Consider the following 26,095-nt stretch of genomic DNA (forward strand, 5'->3'; position numbering starts at 1 on the left):
TCAAGGCTCATGATTTGGGGGTGGGGAACCGTCTCAGGGTCTGCACCAGGAAGAGGGTCAGTTTAAAGTCTCTGCCCGGAGGGCGTGCTGTGGCAGGGCCCACACAGGGCCTGAGCAGCAGCTGCCAGGCCCTCTGTTTTGGGTCACTCCCAGCTGTGCTGTTATGCAGGGTGCAAACGGGAGGGGAAGAAGGGAGCTCTGGGGGGAAGGAGGAGAGGGTGTGAGTATAGAGTGGAGGTTAGGAAGGTGGTGTGGGGTAATCTGGGACCCTTGGGGGTGACGAGGAGAAGCCATGCATGATGGCACAGGGAGGTCCAGCTGAATTCCTGATTAACAAGTGCTCTGAAGACCGGAGGTGGGAGGCAGGGGACAGACGCACCAGCCTCCGGACCCGCTCCAGCAAACCCAGTGGCCGGGTGTTAAAGAGCGCCCCTCCCCCCACCAGAACTGGAATGGCCGGCAGAAGCGCCCCATCTGGGTGAGGGTGGTGAAGGCGCTCCCTCCGTGGGCTTCCGGTGCATATGGAAGTGCACACATCCACCACCAGGGGACTGAGAGGAGCTGTCTTTGGCTGGACGGAGAGTGGAGGGGGGTGGGGGGGAGGGCAAGGCTGGTGGTGCCCAGTGGTGTGGCTGTCAGAGCTCAGCTTCTCTAGAAAATCACTACAACGCACAAGGCTGAGGTGGCAGGGAACCGAAGGGAGGGCCAGGTCTACCTAAATGATGCACAGGGGGCTGGGGGCGGGTGGCAAGGATGACACAAATGCCCCAGAATCCAGGGATCACAACCAACACGCAGGAGGAGCACAGCTAATCACCGTGGAGTGAGGGAGGAAGGGCGGCAGGCACACAGCCCCACGAGGGGCTCACTCGTCAAACTTCCCTTCCCGAATGTGCTCGAAGGAGAAGGGCAGGAACTTGAAACCGGTACCGCTGTAGAATTTATTCTGGAACTCGACCCTGGGGAAAGGGAAGAGGGAAGTCATCATCCTACAAAAGCCTTGTGGGATTTCACAGCTGGGCCAGAAAGATGCCCGGCCCCATGGTCCCCGAAGTCTCACTCTCCAGGTGAGCTTGGGAAAGCCGCCCTGCCCCGCCGGCCGCCCCCTGCTAGCCCACCGAGCGGGACCTGTGACGCTCACAGCGCGCACAGCCCTGCTTCTGGAGCCCAGCGCCTCCCCTCAGCAGGAGCAGCGCCACCGCAGTGCGCCCTTGGTTCCCTGCTGAGCCACGTGCAGAAGTTCGGCTGCTTCAGCTTCTAACAGCAAAGAGCCCCCCGGATACTGTCGCCTGGCAGGGCTCACAGCGGACCTCCCAGGGAAGCCCCTGAGTGGCCTCAAGCTCAGCTAAAGGGGCCCCTCAAGCACCACTGTTTTCTTGTTTGTTTCCTTGTGGGGAGGAAGGAGAAGGGAGGTTTCTGAGTGAACACTGGAGGCGTTCGATTTAGGAAAGGAAATTCCCAGGAAAGGGGGTGAGTCAGGAGGGGAAGTCTCCTCAAAGCTATGGCAAAAATATGCTCCAACTACAAAAACATCTGAGAAAGAATTCTTCTCTTGGGGACTGAAAGGAAAAACAGAGCTTCTACTCCCTCCCCAGGCAGCCCGCCTCCATGCCTGCGGTCTCCCTGGGGCCCTCTCCAGCTCGACGGGCAGGAAGGAGCGCGCGCTCCTGAGAGCGCAGCCAGGCTGCGCGGCTGTGCTTCCCCCTGCAAACTCGCCCTGGATGGCCGCCCAGCAACCAAATCAGCACCAAATAAGGGCAGAAAAATGCGTGATTCAGAGGATAGAAAAGCCAAGGAGAGCTGCCCTGAGGAATAGTTTCCACTCGGGGCTGTGTGACCCCAGGGGCACCAGAACTCCTGCAAGGCCAGGCGGGGCTGAGGCGCTGCAGGCCCTGGCTACACGCGCTGCACCCTCCCTCCAAAGTGGGAGGCAGGAATTAGCGAAACGTGCTGGTGGCCGGCACCCCGTTTGTGGGCGGTGGGAGGACTGTCTGCAGGTGGCACTGAGCGGTCCTCAGAGGCCCCTTCGGCCTTGGGGTGCTGGCTGAGGACACTGACTGCAGAGCTGCCAGCTCCACCCCTGGGGACAAGAGGCGACCGATTTTCTGTGCGGCCACGGGGACAAGTGGCCTTCTCCCCTGGCCCACATTCCAGGGGCTGGGCCAAGGTCCCCGGCCTCCCAGACTCTGGGAAATTCCCATTAGTGCCTGGGCCAGGCCCCTGGGAAAACGGGATCCAGGGTGGGGAGTTTCAAACTGAAGTCGGTCACAGAGTTCAAGGCCCGAGCAGTTCCAAACCAGGACCTGGATCCGCACCCACATCCCTGCACCCCTCAGAGGTCCTGCCAGCTCCAGCTGCCGGGCCTCCTGGGGGAGGGCAGTGGGGACAGGGCTAGGTGCTAGCTTCTCGCCCACCGCTGTTAGGTCTGACTTCTCCATGTTGGGTAGGCTGTGTTTACAAATGGAAAGGGATTTCTGAACAACTGAAACAGATGGATGGACTCATCTAATTTTCATTCAACAATATGTAGCCAGATAGCGGGCAGGTAACCTTTGGGTCCGGGAGGTATCAGAATTCTGACCTCCTGGCGGCTAAGCACACAAACTGGGCGAATGGAGGGGAGGCTTCAGAAGTGTTCAGATGCCCGTGGGGTCACCGCCCTTCTCTTGCCGTCCCTGTGTGACTTCGGGCGGCCCCCAGCAGGGCCTCAGGGTCAGCCTGACCTGGCCTTCCTCCCTGGCCCTGCTCACCCAGCCTCCTCCTGGCACAGAGCGGGAAAGCGATTTCCCTGTCGGTCCCCCCACCCTCTTCGCCCTTCAAACCAGGGAAACGTGCGCTTCCTGAGACAGCAGGGACACACAGTCCTCTGTGTGCGGGCGTGCGCAGTGGCCACTGGCTGCTCTGCAAGTTTTTCCTCCATTCGGGGCTCTGCCCGGGGTGGGGGGGCCCTCCAGGTCCTGCCAAGCTCCAAGCCACCAAAAAGCACCTCCGAGTCCCACAGTTGTGAGGACAGCCCAGGCAGTTACATGAGGTTCTCTGTCACCCCTTCCAGCTCCAGCCCCTGGCAAAGGCCACCCAGTGACCCAGAGGGTAACTGGGAGTCCACAGAGAGATCTTGCTATGTAACCGGAAACCTTATTTCCTTGAGGGAGTGCAGGGGGAAGGAGTTCCGGGGCCTCTTCCCTTTCCTGGGGGGAGGCAGTTTTAGAAAGATGATTCTAGGCCCAGCTGCTTCTCTGGTCCTTTCTGTCACTCTCGGAGCAGTACAGGGAGGGGAACACGCGCCTGTCTGATGGCCCACGTGTCCGACGCTGATGTCCGGCTGGGGCTCCGTTTCAGCTGTTCTTACTCCTCCCAGGGCAGCCATTCACTCCCCTGTGCCACGGCGCCCGTCTGTGGCACCGGGGAGCTCCTTACAACAGACTGGCCCCAGTTCTGTCCCCTCAGCCATCAACCAGCCTGAGCGTGCAAGGGCGCACACCTGCGCACACACGGAATCTGCTAGATAAGAAGGCAGGCCATGGGGCAACAGCCTTTCTGCTGAAGTCAGTTTGGTGTCCACAGTTCTTGAGACAGGCCGGTAAGCCAGGATGAGTGGAAGAGGGAAACTGAGACAGAGAGCTGAACAAACTGGCAGGGAAGTTTTCAGCCAGATACAAAAAGTGACCTCCCTGGAGATAACATCCAGGCCTCAGTTGCGTTTCAGCTCCAGGCCCAGAAAAGCAGCAAAACTAGGTGGGTGACGCCAGAACCAACTGCAAGGACGAAAGACCCCCTGCCCTGTCACCGACCAATCAGTGGAGACCACGACCCCGAAGGGCACACCTGGATAACTGATGGCTGTTCCACTGAAACCCTCTCCTGAGACCGCCCCTGAGATTCCCACCACTGGCAAGAGATAAAAGCCTCATGACAAGGGACCCAGGGCACACACACTCTCCCTTCCTTTCCCTCTTCTTTCCCCCACAGGCAAGCATCTCCTGGACTCAAAGGGTCCCCACAAGACTTGCAACCAGGGGAGCAATGCAGCTGGCAGCTTGCCCCAGGCTCATCCCCTGAACTTGCCCTGAAGGCCTTTTCCTCCGACTCCCCAGTGAGTGAGCTCAGGCAGCCCGGCTGAAGCTCTACCGTTGCTCCTTCCATGCCGAGCCCTCCCTCGTACCCCTGACCCCAGCTTTCATAAATGTGTCCTCACAGCCACCTGGGCTCGTGCTGTGAAAGCTTCCCTGCACGAAGTCAAGAACCCCCCACACTCCCGCTGGCCCAGGGCCGGCCGGCTCAGGGCCAGGCCTTGTCTGGTAACATTATAACTACTAGTCATATCCCTTCTTTTGCCTGTTCTGAGGAAGAAAAGACAAGTATTTACGGAGGCAGGAAAGCTCACTCACTGTACCTGGTGGGCGGGAGAACAGAGAGGGACAGATACCCCAGAAGGAGACAGAACGAGCCTGCTCACCGTTGTTTTCAAATGTCACCCACCTCCTCCTGGCCCTACCTGGATCTCAGACTAATAGTTTATATTTGTTATCAAATCACGTTTCTCTTGTCCCCACAGAAGAGACCCAGAACTTGTATAATGGGGCAGAATCAGGAAACAGCAGCCGAATACCAAGGGTAAAGTGACAGGTACAAAGACGTCCAGGCTGGACACCAGGAAAAACAGGAACAATGTCCCCACAGCCATTTTCAGCAGGACTAGACGTTCCCACGCCTCACAAGATGGCCACAACTGCGAACTGCGTCCCCAGGACGAGAAGGCCCAGGCATCCCTGAAGCACTTCCACATCTGGCCAGGAGGGGGTGCTCTAGCACCAATTTCATTCCCTTCTCCAAGGTGGGGATGCGCTCCCAGCTTGCCTTCCCTATGGTGGGATTAGAAAAGGTGCTGCACAAAGGAGTTTTCACCGTTCTTTCTCTTCTACCCAATACTTCCACCACCAAAACCCCACAAGGGCAATGTGGTTGACAAATCTATTCCTTGCAAACTACATTGGAGAGGCATTCAGACGGCATGATGTCTCCCCGCCACTCAGTGGTCTCCCTGCTCTCTAAACAGACTGCAAGCAGTTTCTGTACAAGTTACCACAGCCAGGTGCCCTCTCTACAGGGCACCCCGCCTTTAAGCAGGGCCGCCGTGGTCTGCACTTGAACAGCGGTTTACAATGTGCCAGGGCACCGTGAGAGCTGCTTGGTATGTAGAGTACGTCATGTTTAATCACGGCACCTTTGTCCTGCAGATGGTGCTCTCTGATGCGGCCTGAGAGAAAGGGAGGGTCAGAGAGCTAAGCGCTTCCTCAGGGCCGCCGAAAGTGTGAGCAGAGCCAGGCTGTAAAGCCAGGCAGGCCTGATTCTGAAGCCAGCTCTCTTGTCACACATCACTTCTGTGGGCTCATTTATGAGGGCAAGGGAAGATACTTTCACTGGAAGACCACAGATGAGCCTGAGGAAGGGGTAATCCTTCTGGCAACAAAACATGACCTCGCCAGCTGCCCCGGCTCGCCCTGGAGATTGGGCCCAAGCCCCAGCGACCTTCCTCACATCGTGGTGGGCCTGGCTGGCCGCTCCTCTGACAGTTCTGGTCCAGCACCTTGACTGTTCCCGTCCCTCCCCCGGAGGAGGCAGCAGGCTCCCCGCTTAGGGATCAAGGTTGGGTGATAACTGTTCCCGCAAACCCGGGGATCAGGAGACAGGGAAGTGACCAGGAAAGGAAGGAAGCCAAGAGCGCAAGAAAAAGTGAGTCACCGCAGGCCGCCCTGCAGACAGCCCTCCCGCGGAGCAGCTGAGGAAGTGTGCTGGGGAGAGCGCCGGCAGATAAGCTGAGAGCAGGGGAGCAGCCAGCAGTCTGGTCACGTGGAGCGCCCAGCCTCCAGGCTCCACAGTAAACAACAACTGGGCGGGGAGGAGGGAGGCCTGGTCCCGAGGAGGCGGTGTGTGCTGGCTAGTACCCGGCAGGCCTGGGCTTTTGAGGGAAGCCTGAGCCCAGTCCCCCTCCCCTTACGTGCCTCACTTCTCTCCTCCATAATTTAGAGCAACAAACAGCAGAATCCTTGCAGAGGCTCAGCTATAACAAAGCTAGGAGGAAACTCAAGTAAGGGGCATGGGAAGAGAAGAGGCCCCTCGGGTTCAGGTTCTGGGTTTTCTCCGGGTTTGGATTAGTGATGCGAAGAGACATCCCAGCCCCTCTTCTGACCCTGAGATCATTAAAACCACAGACATCTCATCCAGGGGTTCCTAGGGTCAGGTCAGCAGGTTTGTGAACCCTGAAACTGGTAGCACTGTGTAGGTACACATTAGGGGGGCGTTTCTCTGGAGAGAGGGTCTAGAACTTCCAGAACCACTGGGGTCTGAGACCCAAAAAGGGAGAATCACAACATAAAGGAGGAAATGGAGACTCGAAGAGGTTAGGGGAGCCAGATACACAGCTTTAGTGTGAGTATGTCCCGCGCACATTTGGAAAGTACTTCAACTACAAGAAAAAACTATTCATTGTTGACCTGAAGTTCAAATTTAACCGTGTGTCCTGTAATTGTATTTGCTGAATCTGGCAGCCCTACTCCCGAGGTCACAGAGTCACAGCCCAGCCCAGCCTTGAGCTCTCCGTGCAACGTGGGACCATTCAGAGCCACAGACTACATCAGAGGAAACAAACAACCTGGCTGGTGTGGCTCAGTGGATTGAGCGCCAGACTGCGAACCAAAAGAAACAAACCAACCTCAGACCTGGCCTCCTGAAGCAGCTTCCGTGCACTGAGACACACGCTAGGGAGGCAGGAATCCCCCACCCACAGGGAGCTGCCAGGGGTCCTACTCAAAGACACTGGCACAATGACAGAAACAGGGGGATGACACTGGGGCACGCTGTGCTCAAGCACTTTCCTGGGCTTAGAATCCGCTCCAGAGCTGCTTTCATTGCTCTGGAGACAGGAGGAAGTTCTATGTCAGAGCAAGCAAAGCCCCCAACAAACAACAAAAAATACCACCTCAGCAGATCTTTTAAGCTGTCATCAAGAGCACGGAGGAATGCTACGAAGGCAGGGAGAGGGGACGTGATGACACCCACCCGAGGTTTCTCCCCGGAGGCTATGACAAGGGAGCTGGGCTTGTCTGCGGGCACTTCCTGAAGCTGACGATCTCCAAGGGAGATCTGTCCTTGGGTGGGATGATGGGAAAGCAGACACTTCCTACTGTCTCTGGATCCCATACGGGAGCAAAGCTGCCCCCAGTGCAGCTAAGGACGCGCCCCGCCCGGCCCCCCGCCGCCCCGCCCCTCACCAGTGCAGCCTCAGCGCGTGCAGGAAGGCGGACAGGCCCTCCATGATCAGGAGGATGGCCACGGTCAGGGTGGCAAAGGCGGCAAAGATGAAGAACAGCGCCAGGCTTCCCGCCAAGCTCTTCACCCTCAGGCCAATGTGGATCACCATGGTCCAAAGCACCTCCGACAGCTCTGGGGACGGGGAGAAAGACAGCACATCTGGGTCATTCTGGTAGAAGCGCCGCGGGCCTTGCATTTCCCCTGCCGCCCCTCACCTGGAGCGTGCCTTGCATTCTGGCGTCCCACGACCTTGGTGGGACGGACCCCTGTGCGTCGCTCACCTGAAAAAAGCACTGATTCTCCCATCTAGGCTCATTCCACCTGGACTTAGGAGTCTGAATCATCCCGGAACCTTTATGTCATTCCCGCTCTCTTTAAGCCCCCCACCCCAGAGTGCGCCCAGAGAAGGGGGGAAACCCCAGTTTTCCACCTGAGAGGAACACACTCACGCGCATGAGCGAGGCTGAGCGCCCAGAGCCGCAGGTAGGAGGCGGTGTTGGAGATGCAGCCCAGGCAGTACTCGATGGTGTGGATGGCCTGGTGGACCATGGTGTCTCCAAAGTCAAACTGTGGTGGGAGGAAACCAGACAGAAGATATCAGGCTGGGAGGGGAATGTGAGGAAGTCTGGGCTGTGGCCAAGTGGCACTTTGTGCTCCATGGGCCAGGAGCCCCCCATGTTGAACTCCAGGGGTGATTTCAGCTATGCCGTCTCCAGAAATCCTGCCCGGCCTAGTCCCCAGCTGCACACCCCTATCCCCTCAATACACTACATCGTAATGGACTACGTCTTCATGAGAGATCTCAACGCATTTGTTTTCTCCCTGCTGGGCCGCGAGCTTGAGTGGGGTGTGTGTGAGTGTTGACAGCGCTCGGAGAAAACGACTCTCTGGCCTCCATGGGCCTGCTCTGGGCGACTCCCTCCGGACTCCCACCTGCCGGTGCTGGGAGGGAGGCGCTGCCGGGAGTGAGCCCCAAGAGCCAGAAGGGCCCCCCTGGCTGGTGGGCCCCAGACCTCTGCAGTCACTTCACTCAATTACTTTTACAAACTGTTGGGAGCCAGATAACCGACCGTCTTTTTTTTTTTTCTTTCTTCCCTTTTTCATTTTTTTTTTTTTTTTTGTGACTTCTGAAAAGATGACACAAGGAAATTGTAGCAAGTTTTACTAATTGCTATTTGGACGGTTTATTAAGACTGGACAGAATACCTGTTGGGTTTCACTCTCCCTTTCTCCCAGTTTTCCTTTCAACATCAAAACTGTTTCCAGGGTAAAAGGGCAGGGCTGGAGCAAGCTTTTGGGAGCTCACAGTTAGGGCTGCTCCCCCGCACGGCTGGGGAAGAGCACAGGTGCACTTCGCGGCCTCTCAGTCTCCCGGCTGGGGAAACCAACGGCCGCTGTAGAGCAGGAGGTCATGCCTTTCCCGGGGCCCCTCTCCGCAGCCCCGACCAGAACCCCAGGAGCAGAAGGCGGCCGCCCAGTGGGCCTCCCCAGCCTGTCCTGTCCCCGGGTCAAAGTCTATTTTTCACCACAATTTCTCCCAAGACTCATGTGACTCCACACCCAAAGTACTAATACCAGAACTGCCTTGGGAAATCACATGAGGGTGGGACAGGAGAAAGGACTAGGCTGGTAAAAGGCTAACAGCCGGGCTGGCCAGTGGGCAGGGGGACCAGCTCCAGGTCTTTAAGCAGCTGCCTTGTTTCCTGTACCTCTGACTGTCTACACCAGAGTACCCCAGGGCTTTTCTTCCGGAACAAGCTTGCCAACCTGCCTAGCTACCCCCAACACTAGGATAATCCTAGCTACCCAAACCCCAACAATGGTGCTAAGAGTTCTTTCCCACTGCTGCTGGCTGTTGCCCCCAAAGTCCACACTCGGAGGAAGGAGAGGTCCCCGGCTTCAAGGAGCGCAGGTCTTTACTTCCAAGAGCTCTGCAAAAGCAGTGACTGCTGAGCTCCCTTACAACAAGCTGCTTATAGCATTTTTATTCCACCTCCAGTTTCTCCCACAAAAAAAAAAAAAAAAAAAAGAAGAAGAAGGATGGAGGAAGCTTCCCTCCCAGGCATTGCCCTAACTTTCTCCTGTCCTTCATTTTTAACTTCCTGCTTTGTAACCTTGGGCAAAGTTTCTGTGTGATGGGGGGAGGTACAGGGGTGAGGATTCAGGGACTCTGTCACTCGGATGTGCTGAAGCATCCGCACGACTGACCCTGAATGTCTGCAGACTCCCTGTCTCCGTTTCCTGTGCCTCTTCACCGGCTGAACCCTCGCTTCTACCTTCTCTGCTCCACAGACGGGCCCTTCTCAGCCTGACCTCCCAGCCTGGGGCCTAACACTCTGTGTCCTGATGGAGCCTCTGCAGTGTCTGTCACTGTCACCTTTTCTTCCACCCTCTTGAGATGCTCCCCTCCCCTACATTGTCTTCCTACTTCTCTCAAGGTTCCTTCTGACTTCATCTTGGCTCTTCCTTAAATGCGGGAACCTCAGCCTCAGCCCTGACACCCTTCCTGTGGCACCGTCACTCAAGGCGCCCGGGCCGCCCCTAGGAGTGACTCCCCCGTGGTCACCTCCACTCCCACATTCCCCATTTCCAACTGGCTGTGCTTCATGGCCTCCCGGTGCACCACAGGCAGTCAACTCAAAGCCCCCAGACTAAACGAATTAACTGCTGTCCTCTGACCCCACCAAGACCTACTTCTAGTCCACACCCCGTGTCAAATGGTGTCACTACTGGTCCCACAGGAACCCAAGCCTGGGGGTCAGTCTTGACTGCCGATATTCGTTAAGGTACTGGGACCTGTAGCTTTTACTTCCTCGGTCTCACGTGGGTCCCTTCCTTTCCAATTCCCCCTGCAAGTGCGTCGCCTCGCTCCGGGCCTCACGATTCTTTCCTGGCTCATAGCAGAGGAGCCGGGCCCCCTGCCTCCAGACCGTGCCCTCTCACCACTAGGGCACTTGAGCACGGCACATTTCCGGCGTCACTTCCAGCGTCACCTGATGGCTCGCTGTGGTCCAAACCTTCTATGGCTCCTTTCTGCCAACCTCCAGTCTCACCTCTCACCGTCCCCCAAGTCCCGACTCTGAGCCTCAGCCAGGCTGAGCACCTGCTTATCCTCCACCCGTGATGGCCTACAGGCCCCTGCGTCTTTAGCAGAGCTATTCGTGCTAATGGTTCTGCGTCCCCTCCTCCCTCTGCAGAGACTCCTCCTTGATCAGGGGCAATGATTCCCTTAGGGAATCCTTTCCTGATCTCCTCTTCCCGACCCCAACTCCAGCGTTTTTCAGGTGCCCTCTTTCTGTGTTCCTTCAGCATCCTGGGCACGCTTTGATCACAGCGCCTGCCATCTGCCAGCCACCCTGTCTCCTCAATTTGTTTGGGAGGTCCTCGAAGGCAAGGACTATATTTTTCTTCTTTCAGTTTCCGCCTCATTAAACAGAGCGCTTGACTCACGGAGGGTGAGTGAATGGATGGGTGGGCGGGATGAACGCACCTGGTGAGATGACAGAGCAGGGCGAGGCCGCTGACCCTTGCCGAATGGTCACAGCCTTCAGAGGTTTCCCGATTCCTGACCTGGCCCTGATCTGCAACTGTACTGAGTGCCCCCAGGGCGAGGGGCTGCTGCTTCCCCTGGGCTGGAGCAAGGGCCTGCCTGGGGCCAGCAGGCTTTCACAGCCCAGCCAAATGGGCAAGTTCTAGAAGAAGTAGGCTGGACTTTAAAAAAAAAAAAATTCTGTTTTGTTTGAAATCTTTAGATAACTGTGACAGCTATCCAAGTCTGGCTGTAGAGAACTAGACTGTGTATGTCCTTGATGAAGTGTTATGTCTACTTAGGAAGCTACGAGAAACTGAACCCCTGAGGGAACTGGGGGGAGGTCAGAGACTAAGACAGCTGCATTACAGTCCATCTTGTTTGGGTGTCCGACCCCCTGGGATCTGGCTACAAATAAGTACTGTTCTGACAATCACCGTGACATTTGGGCGCTCAATTAGTAAGGCACTTAGAAAGGGCAGTACTGTCGGAGGCGACGTTCCTGGGAGAGGGCCAGGCTCCTCGCGCACGTGGAGCACACTCCCGCAGCCCTTCCAGGCCGCTCCGCCAGAGGCTGTGCCCAGCTGGGCAGTCCAGAGGCACACGGGAGCACCTGGGTGCCAGCACAGGGGCCCTCCCGCCCTCCGGAGGACCGAGCACTGCCTGTTTTCACACAAAACAACAAAGACTTTCCCATTCCCATCCCACTGCGCCCTTACAGAGGACCAGGAGAGCCAGGAAAGGGAAGGGTCATGGTCTAAGTATTTTAGCGGGAAGTTTAGGGGAAGATGCAAACAGTGCAGCATGGCCTTTTAAAAATCCCAATTCCAAACCTCTATGTCACTGAATGGACTCTTGCTGAGCCAGAAGGCCTTCTCCAGGTGGGGCCTGGACATTTAGCCAACTTTCTTTCTGTCCCTGGTTATCATTCTGCATGTGTGGCTGATATGAGCTCCTTTCGTGCAGATGGATCGGTTTTCTGGGATACATCTAAGAGGCAAAGCCTCCTTCTGAAAGCTGCCTGCCTCCCACCTGGGTCACACAGAGGCAGGGCTGACCCCAAGCGGGGGTGCAGCAACCCTCACTTCAAGCATCATCAAGCTGACGAGGGCAGCAGGAAGAGGCCGGCTGCATCTCAGACAGGGAGGAAGGGGGAGATTTACTCATAAGCACTCAGAGGATCAGGGAGGAAACAGCTGCTCCCAGTGGCAGAGTGACCGTACATAACGTGACAGGAGAGGCAGGCGGAAGCCAGTGGGATTTAACCCCCAAGAATCACTTCAAGAATGCCAGTGCGGACATTACTTGTAGCCCCTTACAAAGCCATTCTCAGAGGTATTAGATCAGCGAAGTCAATGAAACAAAGACAGAGGTGACCGACATGAGATGCAGTTAATGGAGATGAGCATTTTCAGAACGTGGGTTCACGAACTGGTTAGAAATGGCCAGTGAGATGCAGGATACGCGGGTGTCACGTGTGGCCCCCGGATGCAGCAGGCTCAGCAAAGTGATCACAAGGACGGGAAGAGAAGCCCCAGATAAACATGAAGGCAAAGCAGCTTGTTTCTTACCGCTTCGTCCTCGGTAGGCTTGAAAACACAAAGTGACACTTAGTGGGAAGCCATAGCACACGCAAGGTCACAAGTCACGAACACAAGAGTCCTGATTGCTTCTCGGGGGAGGACCGTTCATGTTAAAGGGGTCTAACGCGTGGGAGGCAGGCCTCCTCAGCATACACGGGAAGAAAAACTAGCAGGATTTAGAGCATTAACACATATTGCAATTTCTTTTTTAAAAAGTCATACATAGCGAAAGTGGTCAGACTGAAAAGCCCAGTCACCTGGGTCCTCAACTCCTGTTCTACTTGCTTTAAAAGGAATATAATGAATGGATGAGACTCAAATGTTTAGAGGCTCTGTGGTGGGAGCGGTCAGGCAAGGAGACTGGGTTTTAATAAACTGAGCGTGGAGGTGGTAGTGCAGGAAAAGCGGAGCTTAGCCTTACTATTTTTTCAGTCTCCCTGTAAAAAGTAGGCAAATGACATTTTTAACAGGCTCAAATAAAATATCTGCAACAAGAGCACCTCAGTGGGACAGGACTCCCAAAGGTACCGGTGACTACAATCCAACTGAAGCCGCCCTGGGAGGGGCAAGCGGCGAGCACGCTGCCTGCGCGGGCTGTGTTGCTGCCACTGAGGGCTGGGAGGCCGCGGCCCGCTCGGCCTCGGCGCCCAGGAGGGCGGTGTGCAGTCAAGCTCTGCGTGCAGCTCGGAATTTAGGAAGTCGAACAACAGAACGAAGCTGCAGCGGGCTCTGCAGGCAACACCTGGGCTGCAGAGGAGGGGCCCACTGGAAGAAGCCGTAGTGCCCTAAGGGGTCCAGAAGGCAGGCTGATCGGTATAGGATTAGTATTTTCATTTTTCAAGGAGAAGACTGGAGGGAGGCCACGTAGCAACACAAGACTGGGGCTGACCCAAGGTGGAAGGAGAGGAAGCCCACGCCACTGGATCTTACCTCTTCTGCATCTTCTGAATGGGTGGAGAGCTGGTCATGCTGAATAATCTCAGCATCCTCCTCTGTCGGTCCGTTGCCCACCCTGATCCCACCAAAGTTGAGAGTTCCCTACACACATGAACAGAAAGAGTAGAATTTGCCGGGGCTTTAATGTGACATTTTGTGAGGTGGGGAAGGGCGATGGTTAGTACATACAAACCTCAGAAAAGCATATATGCTAACGACAAAATCGAAACCCACTGGTCAAACAGCTAAGTGACCACCGTTCCCCCCTGACCGCTGCTGCCCCAGCCCCAGCCCCAGCTACAGTCACCGCCTCATCCTGATGTACGCGGTTCTGCCCGCTGTGCCCAGAGACTCCAGCCTGGTCTTGGTCAAAGCTAATTGCAAATTCCTGAATCAATGGAAATCCTTAATAGGAACGGACTCTCATAACAAGCGTCGCTCTGTCTGTAAAGGCTTCAGTGGCCTGAGGTTTCCTGGAACTGAATTAAAGAGCGGACTTCCTATGTGGGAGCAGCACCAAATGACATGGCGGTAGTGATCTGGTCTGATAAGCTTTCAAACAAGAGCCCCAAGAGTTCTAGCAACGTCTCCCAGAAATGCACTGGGTCTATGCCCAGGAGCAAAGGACTTCCTAGGTCAGAGGAGGGAAAAAAGCTTAATGTATACAAACTTGGGGCTAGGGAATACTGAGTTAAAAAAAAAAAAAAAAAGGGAAAAAAAGGCTCCTTTCCTTCAATGGAGGATTCTGGAGCATGAAAACAAGTCTTTCACAGGCATGTGGGCAGATGCCAATGGGGCGCTTGCTCCTCCTCGCTTCTCAGGCACAGTTTTCAGCAGGGTCTCCAGAACCAGAATTTCTACATCAACTTGATTTGGAAAAGCTTGGGTTTATTGAGGCAAAAGGACCCAGTGGGTACAAAAACCAGGCAGAGCTGGGATCAAATCTGACAGATACCAATTAGTGCTCAACCTGCCACGGAGGAAAAGGAGCTGAAGAAACAGCCCCAGACCCACTTTGTATGGTTTCTGTCTGGGGCGGGGCAGACAAGGCAAGAGGGGGAAGACTGCTCTCCTGCAAAACGGGCTCTGGGCGTGTGAGCAGGTTTGGTCAGCTGCCCTGAGGTCCCCACTTGCGACCTCATCTTTTACCAGTTTACTGACCACCGGACCTCACTTTTTGGGCAGATTCTCTCTCTTCCAGCAGCAGTTCTCACATGCTGGTTAGAGAACCGACGGCATCAGAATCAGCTCGAATGTTGCACTTCAGTAAGTAGAGATTCTCAAATACTACCCCCAGAAAGTGTAAATGTAGTAGATTTTAGGCGGGGGCGAGGGGGGGGGCTAGGAAATCTGTAATTAAAAAAATATTTCCTCAAGTACAAACTGTAGAATCATTTTGATTGTCTATCAAAATGGAAAATGCATACACACATACACAAAAAATGCGCACGCCCTTTGAGGCTCAGCAATCGCACGCACCGCTGGGGACTGGCTGGCGACATTTCATGAAGGACAAGGACATTCCCTGCACTATTATTTGCAATAGCAAAGAACTGGAAACAACAAACACGTCCGTCCGTAAGAAAGGGATTACATAATTTTAGTGTATCTAACAGAAGGTATATGGAATGCTAGGCAACTATTAAAAAGAGTATCACTATGAAACCATCTCTAAGAGACACTCAATTTTGAACAACCTAATACACGAAGGGGCAGAATAGCGCTACAGTTAAACACAATTCCTAACGTGTTTTATTTTTTCCTATTTTTCTAATGTGTTTTAAATATTTTATATATATATGTACATCCACATATACATTTACATCAATAGATGGCAGATATAAGCTGACATATGCAGAAAAATATTTGAAGGCATAATACCCTTGAGAAGGGGAAGGGTACTGGGGACAGAGATGCTTTTATTTGTATTTTCTTTTTTTCCCCCAATTTTTATAAGAGTTTCTTTGAGCCAAACAGGTGGCATATCCTGGGAAGCAAGATCTCAAACGCTCCCTTATTTACATTCTCTAACCAAGGGCATCTATTGTTTATTTCAGTTTTCAATGTCAGTAGGGGACTGTCTGGGTCATAGAATTATACCCACTTTTATTTCTTTTTCTATTTATCTATTTTAATACCTTAAGAAACAAGTTGAAAGTCCACCAGGTGATTCTGATGTGTGGCCAGATTCAGGAACCACCAAAGCCCCAGGCACCTCCAGGACATGCAAATGTTATATCTGACAACCCTCAAAAAGGGGACTGAGAGGGCGACAAAGAGCATGAGGGACAGGAGGAGACTCCTGGGGTGGGTCCGAGCCAGCGACCAGGAGGCAGGCCTCAAGGCCCCTAAAGCAGAAGGCTGGTTTTGAAGCTCTCCCCAGCGAGGGGATGAAGTGAGGGGCAGGCACGTCGAAGCTCCCAGCTAGACACTAACAACTGCCCTTTCAGGACCCAGGGGACGAGAGTTACAGGAAGGCGGATGAGACACACATGCACCGGCAGAAAACAGAAAAGAGAATTAAACTGGGATACATGGCTTACAGACAACTAAGAGGACCCAGCACAGAACAAAAACAGGTCCGTGTTCATATCCTCAGCCCTTGGGGCAAAAACCCCGGGTCCTGTTATAAAACTACCATCCGGATGCCTTCAGGCTGCTCTCCAGATGTTTGGCTAAAAAACAAACAAACAAAAACACTCAGTGGGCTGAGAAGACTCTATGAATGTGCAGGTTTCTAGGCTAGGGACTTTTAACTTGAATAGTATGAAAGAAAAGGATGCCAGATTTAAAAGCATCAAGATTGACACATGAGAAGCACGCCTTGAAAACATTAAGACTCGCGGAAAGAAGAGCACATGGAAAGAATGTCGATAAATGGGCAGTATGAGTATGTGCTTTCAGGGTTTTTTAAAAATTTCTCATAGGAAAGGAGAGAGTCCCTACTTCAAAATAATTTTAAGCAGCAATTTTAAAGTTTCGTCTGATCCAAAATATCAGTCTTCTTAGACTAGTTCTAGAAGGATGATCATAGTAGTTTTCTTAAGTTTAAAATGATCAGAAACACCTAATGAAAGAAATGGTTATCCATCTATATATTTTCCTTTCTTTTAAAGGACTGCGATGCTACTAGAACACAACAGTACATGAGTATCCACTGGCGGAGATACTGAAAAATCTTACAGATTCATTATCTAGATAAGTTTGGACTAGTTTGCTCTTAGGACATTGTAAGATTTTGGTTAAGAGATGCTTTTAAGGACAAATATTGAAATGCTTTTCAATATTTAACTGTCAAAGCGCTGATACTGAATCATAAGGTAGTCCTGGAAGACGGAAAGATCAAAACAGAAGACGACCCTGGTTATTATACCAGATGAACAGTACACACGAGACACATGGTGGAGTGGGGTTCTCATTGGAACAGCTGACGATGTGAGAGCTTATGAGTTGCTCATGAAAAAGCAGACATGTATAAGCTTCCACTGGAGAGAGAGTGAGTCACAGCCAAAATGGACCAGATGTCCAAGCATCATTCTGAAGCAGAACATTAAGTGTTGGGAAATCAATTCAAGAATTACAGAGATGTTCTTGCTCCATGCTGAAAAATCACCCAATCCATGGTCACAAAACACAGACATGAAAGTTGATGAGTCCAAGAGCTGCCATCTTGGATTAAGACGATGGGACCTGGAGAGGGTACAACAGCCACTTTGCTTCCATAAACATGACTGTACTTACATATTTGAATAGAACTTAGTAGATCAACAGTAAAGATGCTATCAGAATCTGCTCTTAAGAAGTGGAAATCTTTTCTGTTGTCTCAATGAATAACAAGGACATACTTCCCAGAGCACATGTGTCCCATGCTCTCAATATAGTTAAAAAGATTTCTGCTGCACTGTTTGCTACCTTTTTAAACAAAATGTGATGGTTTGTTGGTTTAAATTCACTCACTGTTGCAGCCGCTGCTGCCTCTAGTCCCTGTTGGCTCGGGGTTGGGCTGACTGGGGCCTCCACAGGTTGCCCTTCCTGATAGTGAATGGAAGAGAAGAGGAAGGGAGAAGGAAACAAAAGAGGGAGGGAGTGAAGGGGGAGACGAATGCAGGGGACATGGGAGGATGAAGATGGTCAGAAAAGGGAGAAGGAGGGTCTTGTAACTCGGCTGCTCTCCAACAGGAACAATAATCTAACAGCCACATGAGAGTCATGCAAAAAGATCTTTTGGGTTTTACCAGACAGTGCAATATGTAAGCATTACTGCATAGCCAGAAATGAACATCTGGCGACTTAAGTGTGTGTGTAGAGAATTCATATGCACACATACATTGAGCAAATACAAGTATGTTTGTTGCTTTTTAAAAGGAAAAAAACCCAACATGCTTCAAACCAAATCTTTTTCCCAGATGTTTTGGCTGGTGAACGTATCACAGTCTTATTTCAAAAGAAGACGTCTCAGCGTCAGCCCTGCGGCTGCCCAGGCAAACCACAGGAGCGGGCTCACCCGGCTACAGCTCTCGGAGCCTTGCTGTGTCTCATGCTGCATCTAGACAGGCCCGGGCCTGGATTTTGCTGAGCACAGAATAAGCAAGACATGACCAGAAAGGGTAAAAATTTGTGACTTATTCTCTGTACCCGAGCTACTCAAAGCCGAATCCAGATGTCTGGGCAGCAAAAACATAATTTTTTTATTTCAGTGAGTCCAGTGCTCATGCTGGGATATGATACAAATGCATTTTAAGAGCATATAGATTTGTGCACAATTCATCAGGTCCAATGAGGAACTGCCTTGATCTTAAAAAAAAAAAAATCTAGTAACTTTCAGCAACAGAAATACACCTACCAAATGCTTCCTCCTCAAATATTGATGGCGAAGGATCAGTGGTTTAAACAGTAGCATCCATGGTACACAGAGCAACGCAACCACAACCAGAAAACACTGAATACCTTTCTGCAAAGAAGGACAACGCACATCGCATTAATCAAACATGCAGTTTCCAACTCCAGCACAAATTAACCCCAAAATGGTACTTTCTTACTGATCTGTGAAAAACGTTATCCAGTTTCTCAAATTAATTAGCAGATGTGGCGAAGCCCAGAAATTGTTCCATAGGATGAGAGTTATTATTTATCGTTTTGGGTACAGAAATCACAGTAGGCCCTCTCAAGTAAGGAGGATGGGCTGAATTTAGATCTGGATGTATGAACTGAAAACCCAATTCTACAGAAAGGGATTTTAAAAAGATTTTTAGGGTAACGGAAGCATCTCACTTCCTGACCTAGGGTAACCGCCTAAGACAGTCCATTTCTGGATTAACACACCTGTCCAGAATATAGCATTGAATTTTCAATGTCCTCATAGGAAAAGAGGAACATGTTTATGAAATGGATCAGAAGGCTTGGTGCTTTCTCAGATGTGTGAGCGTCATAGGCCGTCCACTTGTAAAAAATGAGGATAACCAAGTAGCCAAACAAAGAGGTCATGAAGATTATTTCAGGAATAAATCCAAAGTAGATATTCAGAGGCTTCCTGAAATAGCTAAAAAGAAAGAGAGAAAAAAATGTGACAAGTAAACAGACCCAGGGTCACCCCTACACTAACTGGAGTCTCACGAGCTTTTCTCCTAACGTGTCCTCAGTTCTGTCTTTATCCTTGTAAGAAGCAACAGCCGGGAGTACTGGAGGCAACAGAGATGAGCAGAATTAGCTATGACTCCCTCACTTTTGGACCTTGAACAGCTCCAGGACCATCCCCACCACTCTCCCATGAGGGAGAGACTGGAAAATCTAGTACATTCCAAGACACAGTTCATAATTTTATGTGGGTTACACATCAAGGAAAAAAAAACCAAAACCTCATTTTGATGAAAACTACACAAGTTTCTCTCAAAGATCTTTACTGCAATTCTAAATTGCTAAGGGAATAAAATTAAGTAAACCCCATTTAAAAACATGTGATTTCTTAAAAGCACTTTAAAAAAGACATAAAACAGAGTTCTGAGCTACTAATCCCTCCCCAAAACGTCATAAATTCCCTTGGCAAAAGCATTATCTAAACTAAGCACATTCTTATGACAGAACCAGAGCAGCTCACATGTGGTTGAAAAGGCTCAGGCTGACCCCAAACATCATGTGGACGATGCCCAGGATAACAGACATCTTCATCTTAAAGGAGTTGAGGAAGGTCAGTTTATTGGTAGCAATGTTCCAAATCTGTTACAACCCAAGAAAACAAAAATGTATTACACAGAGTGCTCGAATGGAAAAATATCATTCCTTTTTGAAAAATAGGTTTTTAAAAAAATTATGGGAAATTCTAAATATATACATAAGCGGAGAGAATAATATAACAAACAACTTCCATGTACCTATCACCTGGCTCCAACAATTACTATCCATTCCTTGACTCTCAGTCAATCTTGTTTCATCATACCCCTGACCCGCTCCCCACCTCTGGATTATTTTGAAGAAAAATCCAGATATATCATTTTACCTGTAAATATTTCAGTGCAGATTTCTAGAATGTAAGGACTCCTTTTAAAAATATGACCACAATACTGTTACCATACCTCAAAGCATTATCAATGATTCTTTAATATCAAGAAATATATAGTCAATATTCAAATTTCTCTGATCATGTCCAAATTTTTAAAATTAACTCATTTGTTCAAAGTAGGGTCCCAGATACGGCCTATATGCCTGCCGTGATTGCTGATATAGTTTTTGAAGTCCCTGAGCTATAGGTTCTCCCTCCAGCTCTCCTTTTTTATTTCTTACAAGATGTTTGTTGAAGAAATTGGGTTGGTTATCTGTAGATTTCCCCACAGTCTGTGTTTTGCTAATCATGTCTCTGTGGTGCTGTTGGTATATCTACTTTTAAATATTAATTGCCTTAAGCTTTGTCCCCTAAGTCTTGGATGCCTGTAATATTTTCCTGACAGTTCTTTCACCTCTTAGCCATCCAATTACATTTCCTAAATCAGGACTCTGGCACGGTCATCTCCTTGAGCCAAAACCTCCCCCTGGGCCTCCACTGTTCTCTAGGCTAAAGTGCAAAATCTACAGACTGCTAAGCCAGATCTTCTACCATCTAGCCCAGCATCTTTTTAAAATTTTTTTCCCCCCCTAAACTGTCCTCTTCATGAAGAGCTTATTCTCAGTGACCTGTAACCTGAAAATTTGTGACCGGTCCTCTATCCAGTCCCAATCTACAACTCCAGGTGCCTAATGGGCATTTTTACTGGGTGTCCCGCAGGCACTTCAAACTCAACACCTACCCTGCAAGCACCAAGAGAAATGGCTGCAGAAAAAACTACAGAACACTATAAAAATGGGAGGTGATATTATTATTAGACTCCAAACTACTTGAGGGCAGGGATTTATGTCTTAAAGTTCAGTGCTTCCCCTAGCAGACACTATGTCTTGCAGACAATAGGAATTCAATAAACATTTGTTAAATGCACATGTGAAATGTTATTAAACCTCTTCAAGCCTCAGTTTCCTTATCTGTATAATAGGGATGGCATTATCTACCTGATAAATTGTTTGAGGGTAAATCAGATATGCCAAGGGCTCAGTATAGTGACTGGACCATGGTAAACATTTCAATAACATTAACTTCTCTAATAATTAAAACAATCAACTCTGTATCCCCCACCTCTGTGTTTCTTCCAAACACTTCTCACCTATAACAATCTGAAATATTTTTAAAGGCCAGATTAATCCCCATTTTAATAAGAAATCGTAATCTTTCTGGCCCATAATTACGTTTTTCCCCTGGAATTTTATAATGCTTACTGTCTAACACTTATTCTTCAATTTCTCCTGCCCCCTTTCTTATGCACACACAACAAAATATTTAATCACTCTTTATCTGCCTAAGTATTTGAAAAAATAATTAAATTCTGGGATAAGTTCTTTTTAAAAAAAGATTTTTATTTATTTATTTTTAGAAAGAAGGTAAGCGGGGGGGTGAGAAAGAGAGGGAGAGAAACATCACTGTGAGGTTACCTCTCGCATATCCCCTACTGCCGACCTGGCCTGCAACCCAGGCAAGTGCCCTGACTGGGAATCGAACTGGTGACCCTTTGGTTTGCAGGCTGGCACTCAGTCCACTGAGCCACACCAGTCAGGGCAGGGATAAGTTCTTACAGGTATATAAAAATAAGAATGGAAATCTAAACCCATAGGGAAGAGCTATTTCTATTTTGTTAAAACATATGTGAAAAATAAAAACCAAATAAATAAACTGGGAAGGAATCTTGAAAATCAGTCTTCCCAGAGTCGATTTTACTAGCCACCTCTGAAATATGCAGCACAGGAAAAATGATCTTGGCTCCCAAGGCACTTGGGTCTTTCACAGCTTTCTAGTACACCAGACAGATATACCAAGGCTTTCCAAAAATAGGTCAAGTAAAAGCCAAATAACTATTTATCCTCACTTTCATTCTCTCACTTTAGAGTCACAATTTAAAATTTTAGTGTTAGATGTATAGGAAAGAAGTGCTCTTACTGGATCGATGCCAAAAGGGTATGGTCCACCAAAAACTCCAGGGACAGTTGGGTTCAACTGGAGCACAGGGTTCCCCCGAAGCGTCTCTTCCCTACCACGTTAGGAGAAAAGTTGCATTTATTTTTTATCAACAGAGGGAAACTACTGGATCCAGAAACTGATTCCGAAACAAACTACTACAGCTATCTCGTCCCTTCAATAAAAGAGTAGGGACTGGCATCTGAGATGAGAAGAGATCAGAGATAAAAACAACAAAAAATTTAAACACACATATATAGCCAAGTAGGGAATTTGGAAAATCTGCTTTTAATTTATAAAAAGAATCAATGTGCCTAACTTGGTCTCAGTTCCTTGAGACTGCTGAACAAACCACAAAGTACTTCCCAGCATAAATAAGAGGAAACAGTGCATTCTTCTGAAACAGAGACATTGTCAACCAGCTTCTAAAGAAGTGTTAAAGTTTACTGCTTGCCTGGGAAATCAGAGCTGAATATGAAAGGAATAGGCTTTTACTTTTAGGTTCTTCTGCAACTTACGTCCAGTTAGATAAAAACATAGGCCGTACGCTCCAGGATGATCCGAAGATATTAAGAGACTTGGAGAAGCAATCGTTGTAGATGAGGCCAGTGTAGATGGAGAACACACCCATCAGAAGAATAATGTACCGTCCACTGAACACAGTGCTAAACATCTGGAAACCAGAAGAAAGAGGTCAATGAAATGTACTTGCTGTAGCTTATGTCATGACAATGTTATTTACAATACGCTAGACCCTCCCTCTCACACCACTTGACCCCATCCGGGGTCAGAGAGCTTGAAGGAAAGACCAAAATACAATACAAACAAGAAATTCACTTTCACAGCACATGGCCTCTTTAAGTGTTAAATGAACATAACCTCTCTATAAATTCATGAATAAAAGATTTCTGGATCATAATTTTCATAATGAATGCTCGAGAAATTACAAAGTTTTGGTCTACAGATGTAACTTAAATATTCTACTGTAGATGTAACTTAAATGTTACCTCATTTTCATTCTTCTGGGAGAGGATCCGGCTCTCCCTTAACACCATCCATACAGCAAAAAGGGTCATCAAAATGCCATGTCCAAAGTCCCCAAACATCACAGCGAATAGGAAGGGAAAAGTGATGATGGTATATGGAGCTATAGAGAAACCAAAGGATGTCAGGTGGGTGCTAGACTCATTTGGGTGATCACTCTGTAAGGGGTATAAATGTCTAATTGCTATGTTGTGTCCCTGAAACTAATATAGTGGTATATGTCAACTGTAATTTAAAAATAAAGTAATAAAAAACCAAAGAGGGAAAGAGATGAAGCACAGAAAACCACAACATCTCCTAACATATCACATCCCTCTCCGAGATCAATATAAGGTGACTTATTTCCAAGCTGGCCAAATGGGCTCCTGGAGAAAAATCTTCCCTCGCAAAGCAGCTCTGATGGCACCTGAGCTACTGCTGGCATTTTACACAAGAACAACCAGGGTAGTGAAAGTTTTGCCTCTAGCGTTGGCAACAATGTGGTCTGTTCTTTTGCTCCTTTTTTCTAACCCGTGGAGCAGGCCAGCTTTCTCCTCCTGTGTAGCAACCGTTTCCCAGCGGAATAAAGCTAGTGGGTAGGTGGGGAAAAGCCCAGAACCCGGAGTAATGCAGGTCCCACAGAAGACTCCAGATGAAAATGAATTCTCAGACTCTTGATTTAATACTTAACTCTCCGAACGGAGGAGAAATCTGCTTCGTGCCTAATATGATCAATAATTACCGTATTTTCTCTAACTTGGAACAGGGAAGACACTTTAAAATGTCAGATATCTTGGAAAAAACTTTTGGCTTAAAGCAGTTCCTGCAAATGATGTGCTACAGAAAGTCAGGCGTTTATGGCGGTGAGGGCACATGGGGCGGGGGCCGGGGGGTGGGGAGGGCGGTCCAGTCTGCTGAGCTCATTCCTATAAAACCTCCTCCTCTTTGCATATAGAACATTTTTCTCCTTTGATGGGAACTTGAATGAGATCATTTCTATACTTCTTTCACAATGGAATAATAAAATGATGAAAACGTTACACAGTCAAATTTTTATGGTATGACTTCTGCTTCATAATCAACAACGTTCTCCAAACAACTTGTTCTGTAAAACCAGAGAACAGGGGTGCCTCCTGGAGATAAACGGGCATCTCTTTTCAGGAGTCACACTAGAGCTGAGGTCTTGATATCTTTAGTTTTTTTTTTTCTTTTTTAAAAGATTTTATTTATTTATTTTTAGAAGGGAAGAGAGGGAGAGAAACATTGATGTACAAGAGACACATCAATTGGTTGCTTCTCTCACGCCCTCAGCTGAGGACCTGTCCCGCAGCCCAGGCCTGCGCCCCGACCAGGGTTCAAACTGGGGACCCCTCGGTTCACAGGCTGGCGCTCAGTCCACTGAGCCACACCAGCCAGGACGATATCTTGATTTTTAAGCCAGTTGTTCAATAGCTTTTAAAGTGAAGCATTGAAAGATATAACAAAAAAAATAAAACCGCTACAGGGAAACGATTCAAGCTCTTTTACCTGGATTTATCTCTCGGTAAGTTCCAATTCCATAAGCATCTACTATGTTCTGAAAGCCATACGTGAACTTGTTTGTTTTGTTATAGGTTGGGGGAGTCTGGTTTGTCTGCATCCTGTTCAAAATGGAGGGCACGGTGGAACCACTGTGTTCCTGGGAAACATGAAGCATATGTACCAAAAGAGGTCATCCCGAATGCGGCGGAGGTCACACAGGCGTACATTAGTTACCAACACCCGTCGAACAGCACACATAAAATGTATTTCAACTTATGGAAATTATTATCTCAGTCTGTCACAGTCTTTGGGGAAGCTGAAACTAGGTATAAAATTTACACTGTAGGATTTCGATTAAGTTGGGAAGGAAACCTCCCTGTGAGAAAACACTTAATTCTAAAATGTGTGACCCAGGGAAACAGGGAGCCTCGTCCCTGCCTTCCTAGCAGCACCAGTGTCCCCTCCTCTCCCTGCGTGTGGAGAAAGGAAAGTGCATTCTGACTCCTCCTTCACCGCCTGCCCTAAACCCCCTAATCCCTTACAGGCTGGTAGAGCACACTTACTCAAAGTGGCTGCTGGTCCCCAGATCCAAGGGACTTTGCTCCCCTGTGCAGGCTGGCCTCTGGAGACCTTCCTCTGCTCGGGGGAAAATCCTGATTCCTTGGGAGTCCCCCCGCCTCACTAACCATGCGTTTTATGTCTCTTCGCTGGCTTCGCCTCCTCTGCCAATCCCAAAACATTGCGGGGCCCTCCAGGTCCTATCTCTAGCTTCCTTATTTCCTCTCTTGGAGGTCTCATTGCCTTTCCACCCTCATGAATCCCACGTTTTTCCATTTGCCTTTGCCACTGAGAACCTGTCCCACAATGTGCTTGACATTTTCACATGGATTTCTGTCCAGCCCCGCTATGTGATTGAAACTGAACTTAACATCTTTCCTCTAAGTTTCTCTTGCTGAACTTTTACTTGCATTACTGGAACCATTGTTGTAGTGGCCACCCAGCTTTGATGACTCATAAACATTTACATTTTTTTCCTTTTTGTATTTCTCTTACATGTTGCTAGAAACTGAGTACACCTAATGGATTCTTCCTTCAGAATGTCTCACAAATTCATTATTATTTTCTCTTTCTGTTGTCAGTTCTTACCCCAGGGGTCCTTACAACTTACTACTCTGTATTTAAAATAACCTCCTAACTGACCCCCACCTACGGACTCTCTCTATTCCCCACCCAACCAAGATACTAGCAACAGTTATTCTTTTTTCAAAGAAAGATTTTATTTATTTATTTTTAGAGAGGGACAAGGGAGGGAGAAAGAGAGAGAAAGAAACATCGATGTGAGAGAGAAACAGCGGTCGGTTGCCTCTCACACACTCCCAACCGGGGACCAGGCCCACGACCCAGGCATGTGCCCTGACTGGGAATCAAACTGGCGAGCTTTCACATTGCAGGATGATGCCCAGCCAACTGGGCCACGCCAGTCGGAGCCAGGTTATTCCTTTAAAACTCAGCTTTGATCACGCCCTTTCACTGTTAACTAACTTCCAATGCCTCTCTATTCCCTCTGGGATAAAATTTAAATCCTTTAACCTGGTATTTAAAAACCCTTCTCAGTTAGCTTCTAACCTACATCCTAGTCTTGCAGCTCGCCCATTCTAATTC

At 49.4% G+C, this 26,095-nt stretch overlaps 1 protein-coding gene across 5 annotated transcripts in view; it reads right to left on the reverse strand.

The window, feature by feature from the left end:
• Nucleotides 1-590: 590 nt before the first annotated feature.
• ATP6V0A1 (ATPase H+ transporting V0 subunit a1) overlaps nt 591-26,095 on the reverse strand; it is a 47,663-nt gene continuing 22,158 nt past the window's right edge. For 2 of the 5 annotated variants that reach the window (XM_054593677.1, XM_054593675.1), the window contains exons 11-22: nt 24,440-24,590; nt 22,897-23,036; nt 22,408-22,562; nt 21,872-21,962; nt 19,454-19,572; nt 18,682-18,898; nt 18,203-18,310; nt 13,354-13,461; nt 12,412-12,429; nt 7,761-7,878; nt 7,272-7,443; nt 591-959 (exon numbers count right to left, since the gene is read on the reverse strand). In XM_054593677.1, coding sequence (XP_054449652.1) covers nt 866-959; nt 7,272-7,443; nt 7,761-7,878; nt 12,412-12,429; nt 13,354-13,461; nt 18,203-18,310; nt 18,682-18,898; nt 19,454-19,572; nt 21,872-21,962; nt 22,408-22,562; nt 22,897-23,036; nt 24,440-24,590 — 1,491 coding nt within the window. In that variant the 3' untranslated portion in view covers nt 591-865. Of the gene's footprint in view, nt 960-7,271; nt 7,444-7,760; nt 7,879-12,411; nt 12,430-13,353; nt 13,462-17,316; nt 17,392-18,202; nt 18,311-18,681; nt 18,899-19,453; nt 19,573-21,871; nt 21,963-22,407; nt 22,563-22,896; nt 23,037-24,439; nt 24,591-26,095 lie in introns of all 5 variants that reach the window. The other 3 variants (XM_054593678.1, XM_054593676.1, XM_054593680.1) reach the window with 2 other exon arrangements.

This window comes from Pteronotus mesoamericanus, unplaced genomic scaffold (assembly GCF_021234165.1).
Source record: "Pteronotus mesoamericanus isolate MK-2021 breed Mesoamerican mustached bat unplaced genomic scaffold, CSHL_Meso_final scaffold_476, whole genome shotgun sequence".
In the NCBI taxonomy this organism is placed as follows: Eukaryota; Metazoa; Chordata; class Mammalia; order Chiroptera; family Mormoopidae; genus Pteronotus; species Pteronotus mesoamericanus.